The sequence below is a fragment of the Centroberyx gerrardi genome, chromosome 2 (genome assembly GCF_048128805.1).
Source record: "Centroberyx gerrardi isolate f3 chromosome 2, fCenGer3.hap1.cur.20231027, whole genome shotgun sequence".
NCBI lineage: Eukaryota > Metazoa > Chordata > Actinopteri > Beryciformes > Berycidae > Centroberyx > Centroberyx gerrardi.
Genome location: NC_135998.1, coordinates 7785755 through 7803395, shown reverse-complemented (window position 1 = coordinate 7803395; position 17641 = coordinate 7785755). Strand labels below are relative to the sequence as shown.

General features: G+C 40.6%; 1 protein-coding gene across 1 annotated transcript in view; it reads left to right on the top strand.

Moving 5' to 3' along the window:
- The window catches only part of LOC139921428 (leucine-rich repeat transmembrane neuronal protein 4), a 148826-nt gene extending 131547 nt beyond the window's left edge, over positions 1-17279 (top strand). The window contains exon 3 of the mRNA XM_071911654.2: positions 16956-17279. Within this exon, the coding sequence (XP_071767755.1) occupies positions 16956-17279 (324 nt within the window). The remainder of the gene's footprint in view (positions 1-16955) is intronic.
- The last annotated feature ends 362 nt before the right edge of the window (positions 17280-17641 follow it).

The following is a 17641-nucleotide window of genomic DNA, read 5'->3' as shown; positions in this document are numbered from 1 at the left end:
TATTGTGTGTGTGTGTGTGTGTGTGTGTGCGTGTGTGTATATGTATGTTATGTATTTATGTGTTTGTATGTATGTATGTTTGTGTGTGTGTGTGTGTGTGTTGTATTTTTTTATGCGTATTTATTTTTAGCCTGTGTCTAATAACTTGTGAGTGGTCCTCAACCCCTTTTTCCCTGCTATTAATGGGGTAATGTTTATTTTGTAAACGCACTTTACTAAGCACACTTTACTAAATCTATCTTATTTATCTATAAACAATCTGTAAAACCTACAATACATTTTTTTCTATGCTCATTTTATTTATTCAATTAATTGTTCAATGGTGTTTAATGGTTTTTGTAAATGAATTCTTCATTTAAAGTCAGAAATGTATCCCAGGGTTCCCCCTGTCACTGAACAGGTGGGATTGGTCACCCTGCCTTAAAGAGCTATTAACCCTAAAAGTATTTCTTTCGAATGGGTTTCCATTTAGTTTTAGTTTTACATGATGGTCTAAATGCTGTTTCAGAGGCTTTTGCAATTCTGGGGGAAACACTGAAACTTTGTCATTTTTTGGCATGATTGGCATGATTTAAAGATTAAAATCGGTACAAATGATGGTGTATTGGCAGCTTAAATACAAAAATATCAGTATCAGCCTTCAAGAACCCATATTAGTCAAAACATTGGTAGAATAGAGCAAGGGTTTACTCTGTAGAGTTTAATAAGTGTGTTTGGTATCCCTGTCCTGTTCCATGTTATTCATATTTAGTTGTGTTCAGCCTTATGGAAAAACATTACTGCCAACATTAAAAGCCTTATGGAAAACCATTACTGTTTATTTTGTATTGTCACGATGATACCAGAGCAAAATTTGTATAGAGCCTCTGTTTGGACAGCCTACTGCTGAGTGCAGTGGGGTATCTGGATAATTTGGCAATAGTTCAATAGTTCTCTTCTGAACTCCTACCCTTAGCATAATACATAGCCAAGTCATCCTATTAATATGAAGACCTGCCGTCTCTTATTAAAGTCAGCAAACCCTTGCTGCAGAACCATGTCACAGAGGAACATTTGGAACATTTACACGACTTGCTATGCATAAACAGTCTAATAATGACAGCTACTCCAGGGTGCCACATTCTGTGATTTCAAACAGCATTCCACTGCCACAAATGAGACAAATCATCTCAGTAAGATGGCAGTGAAAACCCTCTGAGTCTAACGTTTTTTCATCATTTCTTTTAGAAACTCAGCATGAACATGTTGCTTTTTTCATGCATTTCACAAAAAGTATGCTGTTTGTAGCCTCACTTGCATGTTTAATAATAATTAAAAAATAAATCATGGCACACTTATAGCTGGTAGTAGATACGACAAGTTGGAGTGAAATCAGTAACGCTGTAGGAATTATTACAGGTTTGAATATTGTCCAATGTTCCTCCAGTGGTAGGAAACTTCTGAAAATGCTGTATTATTAATTGAGATGACCTTGCATCAGACACTTACAAGAGCATTTCTGAAATGTGTGTGGAGAAATTGCCATGGAAACGGTTGCCTAATGCCCAGGACATGACCACGCAATCAGGCCACTTAGCAAGCAAGTCAGAGAAAGGTGATTCTTGGCTTCCTCTCTTCCCTGTAATTCGGTTGCCACAAGGCTGTCATTTAGCTCAGTCAGACTGACAGGGCTTTAAAAGTCAGGAAGAAACTGCAATTACCCTGGGAGAAATGCAGTAAAAAGGCAAGAGCCATCAGGCCGCTTTCATGTCTACACTAACACACAGGAAGTGATGTTACACATCAGTGAGGCTGAAGAAAGTGTGAAGAAACTGTGTCTTCTTTCTTTCTCCCTATAGCACAATACGCTGCGTTTTGAGCCTTTTGCACGTGATAAAACTCTTGTAATGTCATCAGCAGACTGCATGTCATGTACGTCAGTGCGCTCCACATCAAATACAACTAGTATCTGGCATTTGATATAAGCGCTGATTCAAATACAGAGATACCCGTACCCATAGGCATTCATCTGACACATTTGTTTTTTCTTGTAGCAGATTTGTCTTTTGGGGCTTTCACATCACAGAATGGACCTCCATCAATCTATTACTGCCTATATCAGTGTTTCACTTGCGTGTGTCTTTCACAGTGTTTGTATTCATTCAGCAGTGGTGAGCTACCGCTGCTAGAGAAAATGTGAAATTAAGAACAATATCCACCGTTTTAACCAAACTTCCGCACATGCACACAAACACAAGCTGTTGCATAATTATCCTAACAATGTATCCAACAAGAGTTTTATTGTTGCAACTTGCACTAGAATCAAAAGTAGGACAGAAACAGGGACAGACATGGAACCAAAACCAAATGACCCCCATCCCCCACTGCTACAAACACATGAAAGGGAAAACACTGGTGCATGCTATTTTTTTTTTTCATTGTGAGAGCTAGCAAATTGTTTTGGCTGCAAATGCCCTCAATTAAAAGTCTGATAAGGTCTCAACAGAGTTTCCCGCTAAATGTTAGCATTCAAGTGTGGTATTCTTATGCCCTAAGACACTTCTGGCTATATTAATGCATTTCTGTATTTCTGTAATAACCAGAAACAGCCATATCAATGCACAGTATCATAACGAATGAATTGTAAAGATGAAAAAAGATGAACAGTACCTAGGACCAGTGGCTAAGATCTTTCTTTCAGGGGTTAAGCCCCGAATGTCTTGAGAATAGCCCTGAATATTTTTTGATCAAGTTTTACACAGCTCAACATTTCTATTGCCTCTCACCATCCACACTCTATTATGAGCGCTGTCTACAGAGATTTGCACTGCAGAGTGTGGGGTAAGTTTGATTTAGTAGTCAGAGCGGGCCGGTTATTTGGTAGGGGGCTGCTGGTGTAATTTGAGTAGAACTAAGAGAATACGTTATGTATGGTTTTAATCAGTCAGTCCAGGGTCTATAGGTTAGAGGAGGTAGGAGGTGGAGCCAGGAAACATAATGTGAGGAAAAGACAAGACAGGATCTATGGATGTTCTTCATATTTTTAAAAGAGGAAGAAAGGCTCGAAATGTGTTTAGTGATTAATTATCCAAATATGGAGAGACAGCAGAAATCAGCCAGCTGTGGCCTGGCGAGCCGACTGCCATAGTGTCCAGATGGACACTGGAGTGTTAGTTTGGATTGACACTTGACTTGGCTGATAGCTTCATGTTAGATGCCTACGCAGTACAGCTAAACTCTTCATTTACTGCAAACGCAAAATGGATTTTCAAAGGCTTGACATCCACCAAACGTCTTTGCTAGAGTCAATATAATATCGGATGTTTCTAAACAAAATGTCTGTCGTGTCTCAGTCTGCCAGCTGGTTAGTCAGTTAGTTGCTGAAGTACGGTCTTGTCAGGTTCATCCTCCCATTCAGCTCTATTTATGTGCGCTGCTGCACATTAAAAGCATAAAAACTATTTTCCTCCACATGAAACGTCTATATCATTGTCAACTTGAGACATTGTTTCCCTAAAATGTGAGAAAATGTGTTTAAAAATGAGGTTTTTACATTTGCGCCTCTATGTATACTTACTAATGCATAATAAATTCCCCCAGCCATTCAGAATAGATGAGGCTTTTCACCCAGCCGGTGGCATAATGATCTGTGTTACTACAGCTTTGATGTAGCATGGGAAAATATCAGCTTTCTAACAGATGACAGGTGAAATAATTTGCTTCCTAAAATAAGCGATACTTAAAGTTAAGTTTCCATCCCAAACAATCAAACCAAAGTAGCTTACTAGGTTGTAATAGCATTTAATGAAATATAGAGGCACAACATTATTAAATATAACTATTATTGAATTTGATCTTTTTGTTTTTTACAGTAAAGAGACAGATGAGGAGTGATGAGCTTAGTGTACATCATATATAGCCTTTAAAGTTTTATACAGTCATTAATAACTGTGTCTCTCTGTTTATGTTTACACAACCTGAACTGAACAAGAGAGAGGAGGAGGACAGAGACAAAGAGAGATGAGGGGAGGAGAGAAATAAAAGGAGGCAAGAGAATAATTCAGAAGGGGAGGAGTGAGGAGAGAGACAGCGACAGATAAGACAGACAGCTCACTACAACACATTACTGTGGTCCTGTACAGACTGCTGCTCAAAGTTATGATCATTTATACCCATGTATGTTCATGCAAAGTGCACCAGGCTGATGCATTTTCGTTTGAAATTTTAAAAAAATGTCTCCCTGTGGAGGAAACCCCCAGACCTCCTACTATACACTATACCTACTACTACTACTACTATTATCACTACTACTCATTACTACTACTGCTACTACTACTATTATCACTACTACTTACTACTACTACTACTACTACTACTACTACTACTAACCTACTACTATAACTGTAAACACAACTATAATATTAAAAAGTGATGCAGGTCTAAAAGGTCGATCAGGCCAAACTGTCTCAAGAAAGTAAGTCTTCCATATTGTCAATGAAAGGGCCCTGGGTTATACACTGGTGTGACATCACCAATTACATTACTTTAGCAGTGTGAAAGAGTTGTTTGTGTTGTCACATACACTTGATGTGAATTTCTAAATTGAGCGATATTCTCCTTTAACTGCAGTCTTTGAGAACATAGTTGTTTTTTTTTGTCTCTTTGCGTTAAAGATTTGTTCTGTCAAATCTGGGCTTTGCTTGAAAGATGTAAAATATGACACACTTATTTTGTTTGCTTTTGCAAGCAGGGATATGTCTGCTAATGGGGGGCTACTAGTGTGTGTGTGTGTATGTGTGTGTGTGTCCGTGCGTGTGTATGTGTCTGTGTGCGTGTGTGTGTGGGGGGGTGCCTACAGGAGTGGTGTGGTAATTTCACTAAAGGCAATTTGAATATTGTTGCTCCATTACAATAGCAATCACCGAGAGCCACCTGATGAAATATTTATCAGGGATTTGAGGATTGAGGCGGTTTTAATTACCATTTGCTAAACAGGCATCTCACAAGGTTTACTAGTGCCACTGCTCCTGTCATTCAGTGTTTGCTTGTCTCTGCTTACGGCGGCATGTTTTCAGCTCTGTTTTGGGTGTCTGCATTAGGAGAAGAAGAAGAAGGTGAACTAACAAAAGCCTGGATGAGGATCTGGTTTTTGTCCTCATTAAACCACCGCTCTGACTTCTTGGCCAGAAGCTTTTCTTTTTTTTTTTCATCAAGTAATCATTGTGCAAGTGACAATTTCATCACTGTGTATCAAGTATATAGTGTGCCATGGTGCATCAGGCCTAAATACAAGTCAGAGACTGAAGTGGAGTAGAATAGAATAGCAACTTTATTATCAACATAGGGAAATTTGGGTTGCAGTGTATGGTGATTGATTGGTGGGATATACTAAAATCATGTGATTTTGTTCCAATCACACTAGTAAAGATGATCACTTAATGCAGTTCACTGAGAAAGTATGTCCTATAAAAGTGCTATTAATTAAAAGATAGATAGATAGATAGATAGATAGATAGATAGATAGATAGATAGATAGATAGATAGATAGATAGATAGATAGATAGATAGTAAAGAAAGTAAAGAAACACTGGGCTCACAGACACTTCTTGTCACATAATAGTAAATTGCTCAAAGAGATTATTTGCCACAAAGTCTCTAAATTCCAAATGACTGTATTTCTTATGCTTTAGAGTTCAACATTTGCATTTCTTCTTATTGAAATTCAGAGTGGAGATGTTCTAGCCTCAGAGGAACTGTCTGGTCAAGGTTTCTCAGTGAAAGGTTTTCTCTTGAGGGATTTGCTCTCCTACACGTGTGGGCAAACCTGCTCCTTTAGGGACTGCCTGGAACGACCTGGATTTTCCCCCCATTGCTTAAGCCCTATGGCTAATTATCTTTTCAGATGAAAACATACGCCTCCTCATTAATTCAACACTCCACAATCTATCATAATTACTGCCAAATAAGTTGTTGTTATCGCTTTAATTTAAATTAGTGGCTGTGATTCTCGCTCATAAGAATTTTTAATATCAAAGAATATACGCACACCCATGCACACGGTCACGCATTAAAAGTGGGCAGAAATTCATCAAAATGTATATTGTTGCCAATTACTAATCCATTTTCAACATACATTTGAAAAATAATTCACAAAATAATGACCCAGAGGAATGTGTTTGTAAATGTATGTGTAAACTATGTCTTACACATGCAACACAAAATCCTGCTCAGGGTTTTATGCAAAGTTATAGAAGTGACTGACAAGATACCAGCCAGGAATTATCTTACCACCCAATTAGGCTTTTTCGTCTATGAGGAGTTTGCTTTCAACCTATTTTTTCAGGTTTTGATTCCAGGTTTTCGCTGGCAGACATGAGCTCTCTTGGTTCAAGGGCATGTAGTTCCCGGGTTAGGATGTGTCATAGAAAATAAATGATATCCCTTGAACAGCACAATCAGTATGCAGTATCTACAGAATCTGATTAGTGCATGAATATATCTGGTTCAAGCAGAAGCCTTATGATTTAGTCCTACCAGTGTGATAAGCCTGTTTTTATCACTGCATAGTCTTAGCAGCCTACTGTCAAAGGATTGAGCTGTTCAAATAAATCTACAAGTGTTTTTTTTGCTTTGTAAAGGCTGTTTCTAAAAGCTACTTCTTTCTTTTTCTTACCAGAAAAATTTAAATATTAATTTAAGATTGAGGATTTGGGTATTTTAAAACAAAACACTCAAAAGTATGAACGCTATGCCTGTCTCTACCACTCTGTCTCTCCGTCCTCCCTCTTCTGCTCTCTCTCTCTCTTTCTCTTTCGCTCTAATCAAATAAGCTACCTACCGCTAAATCGAAGTTGCTGCCACACTCCTGTGCCTTTTCACTAATGCAATAATACAGAGAGCGAGGAGCGAGAAGTAGCATTTTACCCACCAATAATTAAACCAAACTGGCATTTCACACCACACTCCCATCTTCATTCGGAAATGGAACGGGCTGCTTTGGAAAATTTAAATTGTGACAAATGGTTTAAAAAGTTAACACAAAAAGAAAAAAAAAACAGCGGGGATGGAGAGCCGTCTTTACATGTCTGACCTTATACTCTTATCATCAATATCTGTACTTTTCAAGTAGTTTAAGCCAGACAAGGGCAAGGCGTCCAAGGAGAACACAAGAAAATGATTGACCATGAAAGGCCGCATGCTGATTTGAGATGCCTCGCATTGTGTTTGTTTGCATCAGTGAACATCTAGCTTTGTTAAAAGGCCATCTGTGTACAAGTGCTGTTGAGTCAGTGCACAGTGAGAGAGAACGGGAGGCAGACAGGGAGAGGGCCCACATATCAGTTCTGGCTGCTGCCCAGCTCCCTTTGACATGTCTTATTAGTCAGGTCTTTAAAAGCCTCGGCCTGCCTTCCCAGGCACACTTCTCCCCAATATCCCTGATTAAAGTGCGACTGACGCTCCCAGTATAGAGCCAAGATGGCCACACAGCGTTTATTTTGGGTCATGCTCATTACTCAGACACACTGCCAGTACCACTACTGGAAGCAGCACATAATGCAAGGCCATCTACAGCCAAGAGATTTGGGAACTTTGAATTCACCATGGAACAGCAGAAATAAAACTACAAATTGTGCTCCGTTGACACTTAATACTCTAACCTGTCATTCTACCTTCTTAATATGCATTTGGGCACTCAGCAATGGATGCAGGAGATTTACTGTATGACCACAGCTAGAGGCAATTGAAATGTGTTTGTTAGGCCATGAAATAACATCTGCGTGCTCTGATTTTGATCATCTGCATGTATCTAGATAACAAAAAGCCATGTACAGTTTATCTACACAAACTGCCTGCTAGGGGACTATGTTATATATATAAATGTACACCACCAGTCAAAAGTTTGAACACACCTGATTGAATGTACTATGTCTTTCATTATCTTAAAGCCATTTTGATCTAAAGGCTTATGCTTAAATGCTTGCAATGTGTTTCTTAGACAAATATAAATAGAGAAGTTGATGCCTATGTATGAATTTCTTTCCAAAGCCTTTGTCTTTCCATCAGGCAAAGGGTGGCTACTTTAAATAATCTAAAATATAAGATAGTTTTGATTTGTTTAACACTTTTTTGGTCACTGCATAATTCCATTTGTGTTATTTCATAGTTTTGATGTCTTTACTATTATTCTAAAATGTGAAAAATAAAGAAAAATGCATGTGTCCAAACTTTTGACTGGTAGTATATATAGGAGTATATATTGCCTTTGTTGAAGTTCACCAAATCAGTTTTGCTCATTGAATTGTTCATGATGAAAACACAGACTAAGATGACTTCCCTTTATGGAATAGCAAAGCCCTCTGATTGGATGGATTTGTAGAAAACTACTCAGGTCAATGTAAGGTCAATGACCTCTGATAGCTTACTGTAGCCTTTGGAGAACACTGCGGTGTTTGAGATAACCAACATAAAAAAATAAAAATACGTTAATTCATGAATAAATAAATACATAAATTGACGAATAAACAAACAAACTTGAATGATCACATTACGTCTCGTTATCATTCTGGATGTGCGTTGATTCCTTAGCAACAAAGTGAGACTCGGAAACAGACACACAGTACCAACAGTGCACACACACTGTACACTGCAAGCTCCTCCATTTCTGTTGTTTCACAGATTCTCAGCCCCCACCTTCATTAGTCGCGGTAATTGTGCGTTGTGCTGGATGTGTCGGAAAGGAGAGCGGGCTGAAGAACGTGTTGAGCATTGAGTAACATTTCACGGCCCATTTGCTGTGGTCTGCAGAAGCTCCTTTACTGTACGTACCGTACAGTGGGAGGAGGATGTGATGAGCCAACGGTGGGCACGCATTGGTGCGTGAAGGGGGCCCCAATCCCTCTCTCTCTCCCTCTCTGTCTTTCCCTAGTTTTCTTTTTCAATCTCTCTCTCTCTCTCTCTCTCTCTCTCTCTCTCTCTCTCTCTCTCTCTCTCTCTCCTAAGCTGGCTTTGTGAGTGGAGGCGTGCCATGTGTTTGTATACATCTGTGTGTGTGTGCGTGTGTGTGTGTGCTTGTGTTGTATCAGAGACCTGTAATCAACAGTCACTGCACATAAAGGGACCTCCAGTCATTAAGGAATTAGCGGGAGGCTAACGGCTTGTTTAGAGAATCAATTAGTTTTAAATGTGGACATGTGGGCACACTTGCACACATAGCTCTACAAGGGAATGTCACTGCTGCACATTCTGCCTCTGAAGTTAAGTGACCCTTTATGACTTTAAGGCTTGTACGGCGGCGGGCAGCCTCTTTAGTCGGGTCCCAGGCTGAGGGTGCGGGGCTTAAAGTGGGTGTTACTTATTTGTAAGAGCATAGGAGATGTTATGCCAGGAAACAAGGATCCAGCACCCACGTTCTTTTATAGCGCCTGCAAGTATGTTTAATTACCGCATATAAAGACACACACAAATACACACATTAACAGACCTGTGTATACGGAAACAAATGCACGCACGTAGACACATGCATGCCGTGCGCGTGTACATACACACATACACACGTGCAGCTAGGAAGTCTTCCTCTGGGGATGTGCTGTGTTTTTACAAATCTGATGGTGTTTGGCTTAACACCCCCTCAGACACGTCCGTGTGTTTTGCTCCGCTGAAAACCTGTCTGGTGGGCTCCATGTCATTGATGCCCGCCCAGCAACATCTGCGCCGACTACCCCCGCATGCTGGAGCAGCATTTTAATGGCAGTGCTCACCCACACAATGACACGCAGTCACACACACACACACACAGATGTGCTGCACACCCACATGCACATTCCTGCACATTGTACACACACATATACAGAGAGTCATAGTATTTAGAGGACAAGTGGTTATGGTCATGTTGTTCTGGTTAGTGAAGGTTTTTTGCCATTCTACAAGCCTAGACATTTCTGTACATATGTATGGCCCCGTGTTGACCCGCTGATGGAGTTACTGCCATATTCCTTTCATTGTTATATATTGATGTTTTTACTTGTCACCTTTTCATAACGAAGAAATCTCACATTGTCCTATGTTCTGCTGCTACAGATATTACTTGTGCTGTTGTGCTGATCCCATTAATGCATTTTCATACATTCATTTTGTACTTAATATGTCTGAGTGTTGGAATTGGCAGTAGAGTTTGTTTGCATAACCGCTATTCTCTATATTCTTAATTAAAATCCTTTTGCTTTCTGATGTATCCTACTACAATTTGCTACAATGGCCCAGTTTCCCTACAGGAATCATTAAAATTTCATCCAATCTTAAAAAAATTATAATAATCTCCCCAACCATCCAGATAGCCTGAGGACTTAATATGTACTTTGTTTAAACCAACAGGAACTACCACAAACAACTACAAACATAATGTTCTGCACATACACATCAGCTTATTATTATGGCTAATTGTTAACAATAAGCCAGCAAAATACCCGAAAGTTATCTTCTGTGTAAAAAACACACTTGTCTCTTGATATGACTTTTTAGAATATCCAAACGATTTACTAACTAATTTGGAATAAGTTTGGATTAAGCAATGGTCACGACATTAGAATAATAAAACATGGTAATTATATTGGCACACTGAAACATTATTTCCACTGCTCATATTGACATACTGCACCATTACTTTCAATTATATACAGTCATCATACTGAAAAATGATTACCAATGGTCATTGCTTTAGTAAATTGAAACATTATTTCCTCATCCAGTAAGAGATATGATAAAAAGAAATGATGACAGGACAATAATGGCTTGTGAAATGATGCTGCAGTGGGTGGTAAAAATGTGAAAATCACAAAAGCCTTTACTTCTGAGCTCTGTGGAAGCTGAGATTTATTCTCCGTGACAGTAAGTACTTTGTACAATAACATGGCACTCTGGGACATGGGTGTTTTGAAACAGTTTCAATAGCATAAACACTGAACCTTTACATCAAATATGCATCACAGCCTGCATCAAATATAGATTTGATACATTCAAAACTAAATTATGGTAATGCATCTCTACACTTCTTCCAAGAGGACAAGAAGGATAAGCTTTAGATAAAGGAAAGAGTAATTAAAGAGTTATTTCCAATAACTCAGTCTTGGTTCAGTCTCTATAATTGCCCATAATGAATAGTGAGCAATCTACAAAGTGCTTTACAGGCAATAAAACAATAATACATAAAAATGTATGAGATAAACAATAACAATCTTAGACCTGAATTGAAGACATGCTGCCAAAGACAACAATAATATAACAAGAACAGTGTGTGCACAGTGGAATTGGTGCTATGTTGAGGAAGGGAAATTAATATACTGTATGTTTGGGAGGTTGTGATTGTGTAATTAATTGTGTTAATGATACAGTTGACATAGATGTGTATCCTACATTATTTTCATTATTCTGTCTTTATTGAGACAATGGTGATGAAGTTATTTCAGTTTAATCTACAATGACTTTAGGAGACAAGGACTTTAAAACTTGTCATGTCAACACTTAATCAACGCGCGCAACAGACATTTTAATAAAAGCAATATTTACATCTTTTAATTGTACACAGTTGCAAGTGAAAATTGGTAGGTCTAAATAAAAATAAATAACTGTACAATAGTATTATTCTACCAACTGATACTTATCAGACTGCAGCAAGCTGCTTGTTTTACATATTAATATTGTATTTTTTTATTTTAGTGCAATTATAATTACTCTGAAAGAAAGGTCATAGAAGGTTTATAGAAGATTCTTTATTATCTTCTTCTGTAATGTCACGCAGACCTTTTTCAGCTATGAGTAAAATAATGTATTAGAACTTGTCAATGAAGTTTAAAAGTTCAATAAGTGTGCGTTGAAACCACCTCAGCTGCATTGTTGTGGGCGTGTCTCAGAACCTTTTGAATCAGTCTGTACGAATTTCATTGGCTGGTGAAGACTGTTAGTGGATGATATTCACCTGCACTCCATCAAAAAATCTATTAGTTTCAACTTTTTTGACGGACTGGGTTGCAGTATTTTCATGTGCTGCTCATCAATCCATGTCACCTGTCAGTACATAGGTTTCATTGAAATACATGGGATATTGTCCATTTTTTGACATAATGCTCATGTGAACGCCGCTTAAGACTTGAACCTGCGCATGCGTAGTCGTCTGCCAAAAGTACAAATCACTTTAAACATGAGAAAATGGTCTGAATGTAGAAGCGCAGGTAAATGAGGGTCAGCATGTTCCATAATGCCCCTAAAAAGGTAAAAAATCAATCGATAAATTAAACTTACAAAAGCCTGTCTGTAAAAATATGTTTTCAGGAATAGTGTATGATATCCACAGAGGGAGATAAAAATGAGAAAAGGAGAAAAAAAGGGGCTTCCCACTTACTATGATACAAATACAATAGAATTCCCAACTTAATTCACAGGCTTACAGACAGAAAACCTGAAAAATGAATATAACACAAACGTAAGAAAAGTAAACCCTGAGCAAAACGTTAGTTGGGGTCTGTTGCCCCTCCTCTTCACTTTGTTATGCTTCTTTGTGCTACAATAAGGTGACTTGAGAGGATCAAAGTGTTTGGCTGGGGAAGCAGTCGACTTTTGAACGGTAGTGCTCCTAAAGCCAAGGGAGGCATTAGCATTGTCTGCCTGCGGCACTGTTACTGGCCTCCTTAGCTGCTCATAAAACCATGAATGCAAAAAGAAACACAACTTCTGAGGGGCACTGGAATACTGTAAAAAAAAAAACGAATTTATGGGGGTTGGGGCCTTTTCAAGAGTCACCGATGACTCCTTAGAAATTTGGGTTGCAGAGCTGCTGCGAGGGAGTAATGTGAAGAGGAAGAATCCACAGATGGAAGAAGGAAATGTTAGATTTTACAGTCTCTGATTACCATGGTAGTGTTTCTCCACAGAGATACACAGCAAACACATGCTAGTTAGGTGCGCACCCATCCCTGCCTCATAAATTCCCATCCAAACCACGTATTTTTAGATCATCGTGGAACCAAATTGAAGCATGTATATTGTATTTTTGTTAGCCTGTGCCCAGATGTTATTAATTTACATATTTGGCTGTCTCCACTGTCAGCAGAGTGCTCAGTGGTAGGAATTAATAATTTCCTAATGCTGAGAGGCACAAAGAGAGGCTGATAGCATTGCTAATGAGTTAGCTGCACCTTGCAAGCACTTGGGTGACCCGTGTATATCAATAGCAGCTTTTGTTCATAGCAACTGACAAAAATAGCATTTTGGGCCAATTAAGCTGGTTCAACAAGCCAAGCTTAGCCGTCTGATATTTATGCCTAAATTCTGTTGGAGGCTGTGCCGCTCTAATGAAAAAAAGAGGGGAAAATACAGGTATAATCTTTTCCTCTGGATAATGTTATGTCAAATTGGTTTTAAACTCTCTCTCTCTCCCTCTCTCTTTATACCTCTCTCTCTCGCTCTCTCTCACACACACTCTCTCTCTCTCTCTTTCTCGCACACACACACACACACACACACACACACACACACACACGCACACAGCATGAGGCCAGATTTATGCCCTGACAATTTGATAGAATCCACTGAAATGGTTAGGAGTTAATATCGGTTAATTAATTTGTTGGACCTGGGCAGGGAGCTGTGAGGAGAGCTGAGGTGGATTGGGGTGTGTGACGGGAGATGAGGTGGTGGCGGTGGTGTGGTGACGGTGGAGGGGGGTGGGGGGGTGGTGGTGGTGGTGGTTGGTTTGAACTGAGAGGGGAATGAGGGGAGTAATCCACTGAGTGCCTATAATGTAATGAGTCGGCCTCGCTTAATGGAGTCCATTTGAGGGAGAAGGAGGTACAGAAAGCGGGAAGGTTGGTTATTCTGGTGCGTAGTGGTAGTTGTAAGGGAGCTGAGTAGGTGGGATGGGGGAGCGAAGGGAAGCAGAGAGGTGATTTTCTGAAAGATAAGAATTACCAGGAATGATTTCCAGTATTTGTTTTTTGTGGTGATGTTGTTTTCTGACCTGACAGTTTCCTAGCAGGTCAGCATTCACACTAGCCTGGTTCCCACTCTTCAGATTTTGTCAAGCGAATCAGAGAGTCTGGTGTTGCTCTAGTCAATGGCTTGTTCTCGCTCTGAGAAACAATTGAGCCAATCAGCGCCTTTGCGGGCGGGAGTAAAGTTTGAGCCGGTCACGCCACGTTTTTTCATTGCCGTTTTGGGAGAATAATATTTGTTGAAATCACCCCCTTAACTTGTCTGTGCAAATACTATATTTTTGTCAAAAACGACCAACATTCTTGCAAGTTAGTCGACTGCAAATAACATCAGAGCAGCCGGATACATCAGTCACTAGTGATTGGTTCGGGGAAATCAACCCCCACACACACACAGAAAACAGCTAACTAAGAGACAATCTCAGGCTGAATAATGGAGTGGGAACGAAATGGCCATTCAGTGTGAAGATCAGGCCATATTCACACTGCAAGGGGCTCTACCTTCCTGCTATCAGCGACTGTATTACATGAGTGCTTGAGTGTATGGCAGCACGGTGACTCAGTTGTTTTAGCACAGTCGCCTCACAGCAAGAAGCTTCTGGTTCCTTTCTGTGTGGAGTGTTTGCGTGGGTCTCCTCTGGTTTCCTCCCACCGTCCAAAGTTAGGCGAATTGGAGACTCTATATTGCCCGTATGTGAGCGCAAGTGTGTTTGATGTAGTATTGTATATAATATGTAGTATGGTATATATGACATGTTTATTAATAAAGATCCCCATTAGCTGTGCATGCTTCCTGGGGTCCCATTAAAACACAATATACATCCAAAGCATATGCACAAAGTTTAAAACCAGTATATGGTATGCATATGGTATGTAAAGCCCTTTGAGACATGCTAGTGATAAAGGGCAATATAAATAGACTTGACTTGACAACTCTGTGGAATTGTAGTGGCTTATTGAATTGTAATGCCGTGTTGCTTGGAAGTGAGTTACAGTAAGGCTCAAGGCTACACATAATGCTGTTTCCTCTAAAATATTGCTATTGTGCTCTCGGACTAGCATTCTCTTACGCCTTTGGTTCATGAATTACACTGCCATTCTGTAGTAAGAGAAGCTTTGTTAGCCCAGACTGTTTCCATTTTACTCTCTCTCTCTCGCTCTCTCTCACACACACACACAAACACACACACACACACATTGTTCTCCCCCTTTTCTGCAACTGAATTCTATTCGCACAATAATAAACATTGTGTCGATAAATACAACAACACGACACCTACACAAAAGCAAAGTCACGGCAAATAAGGGGGGGGGGGGGCACACTTCATATCTGAAGCACAAAAAGAGAACTTAAAACACACAGATATCTACCAAATTATATCAAATTCCAGATATAGTTTGCCCCTTTTGTCCAGTAGGCAAGTAGAAAATAAAATTCTTACTTGAGTCAGTAACAATGCCAGACATACAGATATCAAATCAGAATCACTTTGTATCATAAGTAATATAAATATACAGGAATGTTTATTGGTGGCATTGTTTTTGGGTTGCTCTTAGACCTGCCTCCTTTTATTTATTGCCAAATGCACTCTCTTGTTACCTTGTCTTCTTCTATTGTGTTTTGCAGCCTGTTTTAGATTTTATCTTGCATCACGATTAGTCCTCTATTGTCCCTTAGTGGTGAATCTATTTTCCTGTTTGCACCTGTTTCCCCTCCAAGCAGCCTGCCTGGTAATGATCACTGGTTAAGTAAAAGGTTAAAAACAAAAGGTTAAGGAAGTGTACTGTAGTGCGGATGGAGTGACGGTGTGACGCCTGCTCTGCACCTATCAGATCCTCAGAGCCAAGGCTTGTATTATTTATCTCTTCTGTTTTGGTGTCATATTTGTAGCCGCTGTTGCAGTTGTTGTTGTTGCTGTTGAGTGTTCCTTGTCGCGGATGCCTGTGTAAGGATCTGATCATCTGCCGCTCTACCAGGCAGCCGTGTTTAATTCAGGACGACTGCCATCTTTCCCTGCTGTTTTCACGGCCTTTTCAAAAATCCCTTAATTGGCCTTTGTTAAGGCAGCGAAGTCTGTGGGTAGAGTTAGAGCGAGGGAGTGTTGCGAGAGTCTCATCTGTTTGTTTGGCACAGTGTTGAGGTTGGGGAGGAAGCAGGAGACTCCACACATAACCAGATGTGAAGAGCGCTCCTGGCTGTGACACAAGTGACATGGCGCTGGAGAGAGCACAGGCCTATTTGCTCCGGCTCTTGTACCGAAGGTTGAGGACAACATCGGCGCAGAGTGTGGCTGCGGCTTTGTCAACCGCAGTGTGGTTTGTGTGTCATTCATACATGCACGCCTATTTGAACATGCAAATGCGCATCTACTTATTCTTCTGACAGTCACAGTGAGCATTACGTTGTCGTGGGTAGGATGAGTACTCCCACTTCTACAAGACACGCTTCTCACATCGGTAAAAAGCAGTTGTCGCAGATGCTTCACGGCACACATTTTGGAGAGTCTTCGCTGCAAATGGGTCTTGGATAGTTAGAGGCTCAGGTGGTGACCATGTGAGGATGATTACAGAGGGCCAGCAGTGAGCTACCAAATTAGCTCTGCTCTAGGTTCAGAGTCTCACAGGGAGTCACAATGAAATGTTGTGTAACAAATGAATCACGGTTTGAATAAAAAAACATTATTTGAATTGATATAATATTGATGGTTCATAATTAATTAACCAGCTGTAGCTATTTTAGCTACAGCATGTCTAAAGGGCACAGAGTTTGCTGACTTGAGACCTATATGGCTAATGATTTTTTTCTCTCTCCTTTTGCTCCCTCTCTCTCCTTTCTTTACTTCCGTCATTCCTGTACAATTCTGCTCCTGTCTTCTCCACCCCGGCTTTATCCTCTCTCCTCTGCTCTGTCTCTCCCTCTCTCCCTCTCATTCTCTCCCTCTCATTCTCTCTCTCTCTTTCCCTTCATCTATTGCTCTCTGTCTGCCTAAACAGGTCCCGCACCAGATGGGCGCGCTGACATTCTACCGCTATGAGCAGCCCATCGTAGACTACTGCCAGGCCCATCAACCCCTGAGGCTCAACATGGGCTACGAGGGACCCCCACAGGGCCTGGAGGGGCTGGAGGACCTGGGCCCACGTGATAGGGGCACTATACAGACGGTGGCGCTCCCCGCCGTGCCCTCTGCCGCCGTCGTAGGTGCCCCTGTGCCCGGGCCCCGCTCTCCCCCACCTCCCCTTAGACCACCCACTGAGGGTCCCAGCAGCAGTGCTTTCCCTCCTGCTGAGCGCACCACCACGCTCACATTTGGACGCTAGCAAGCCGAGCCACAGGTGGTTGTTAGAAGTGGGGCAGGGGCCTCTGATTCACCGTGACTTTGAAATGAAGGGGCAGGGGAGCTGGTTTTTCAGTGGGGCCTTGTTTTCAGCACATTAGTATGGGACGGCCACTAGAGGACAAAAACATTGATTTCAAATCACTCCTGGAGGGATTTGGCATCGGAAACACATGATCTCACCGATATAAAGGCTGAGGCGTCCTGAGAAATTTGCTCATCATTTCTCTTTTTTTGCCCCCAAGCACCTCATAGAAAACCCCTTCCACCTGGCTCATGGGAAATTGAAAGGTATTGAAAAAGTATTACCTGGTTCCAAATCTGGTCTTTGCCGTGGCCCGTGAC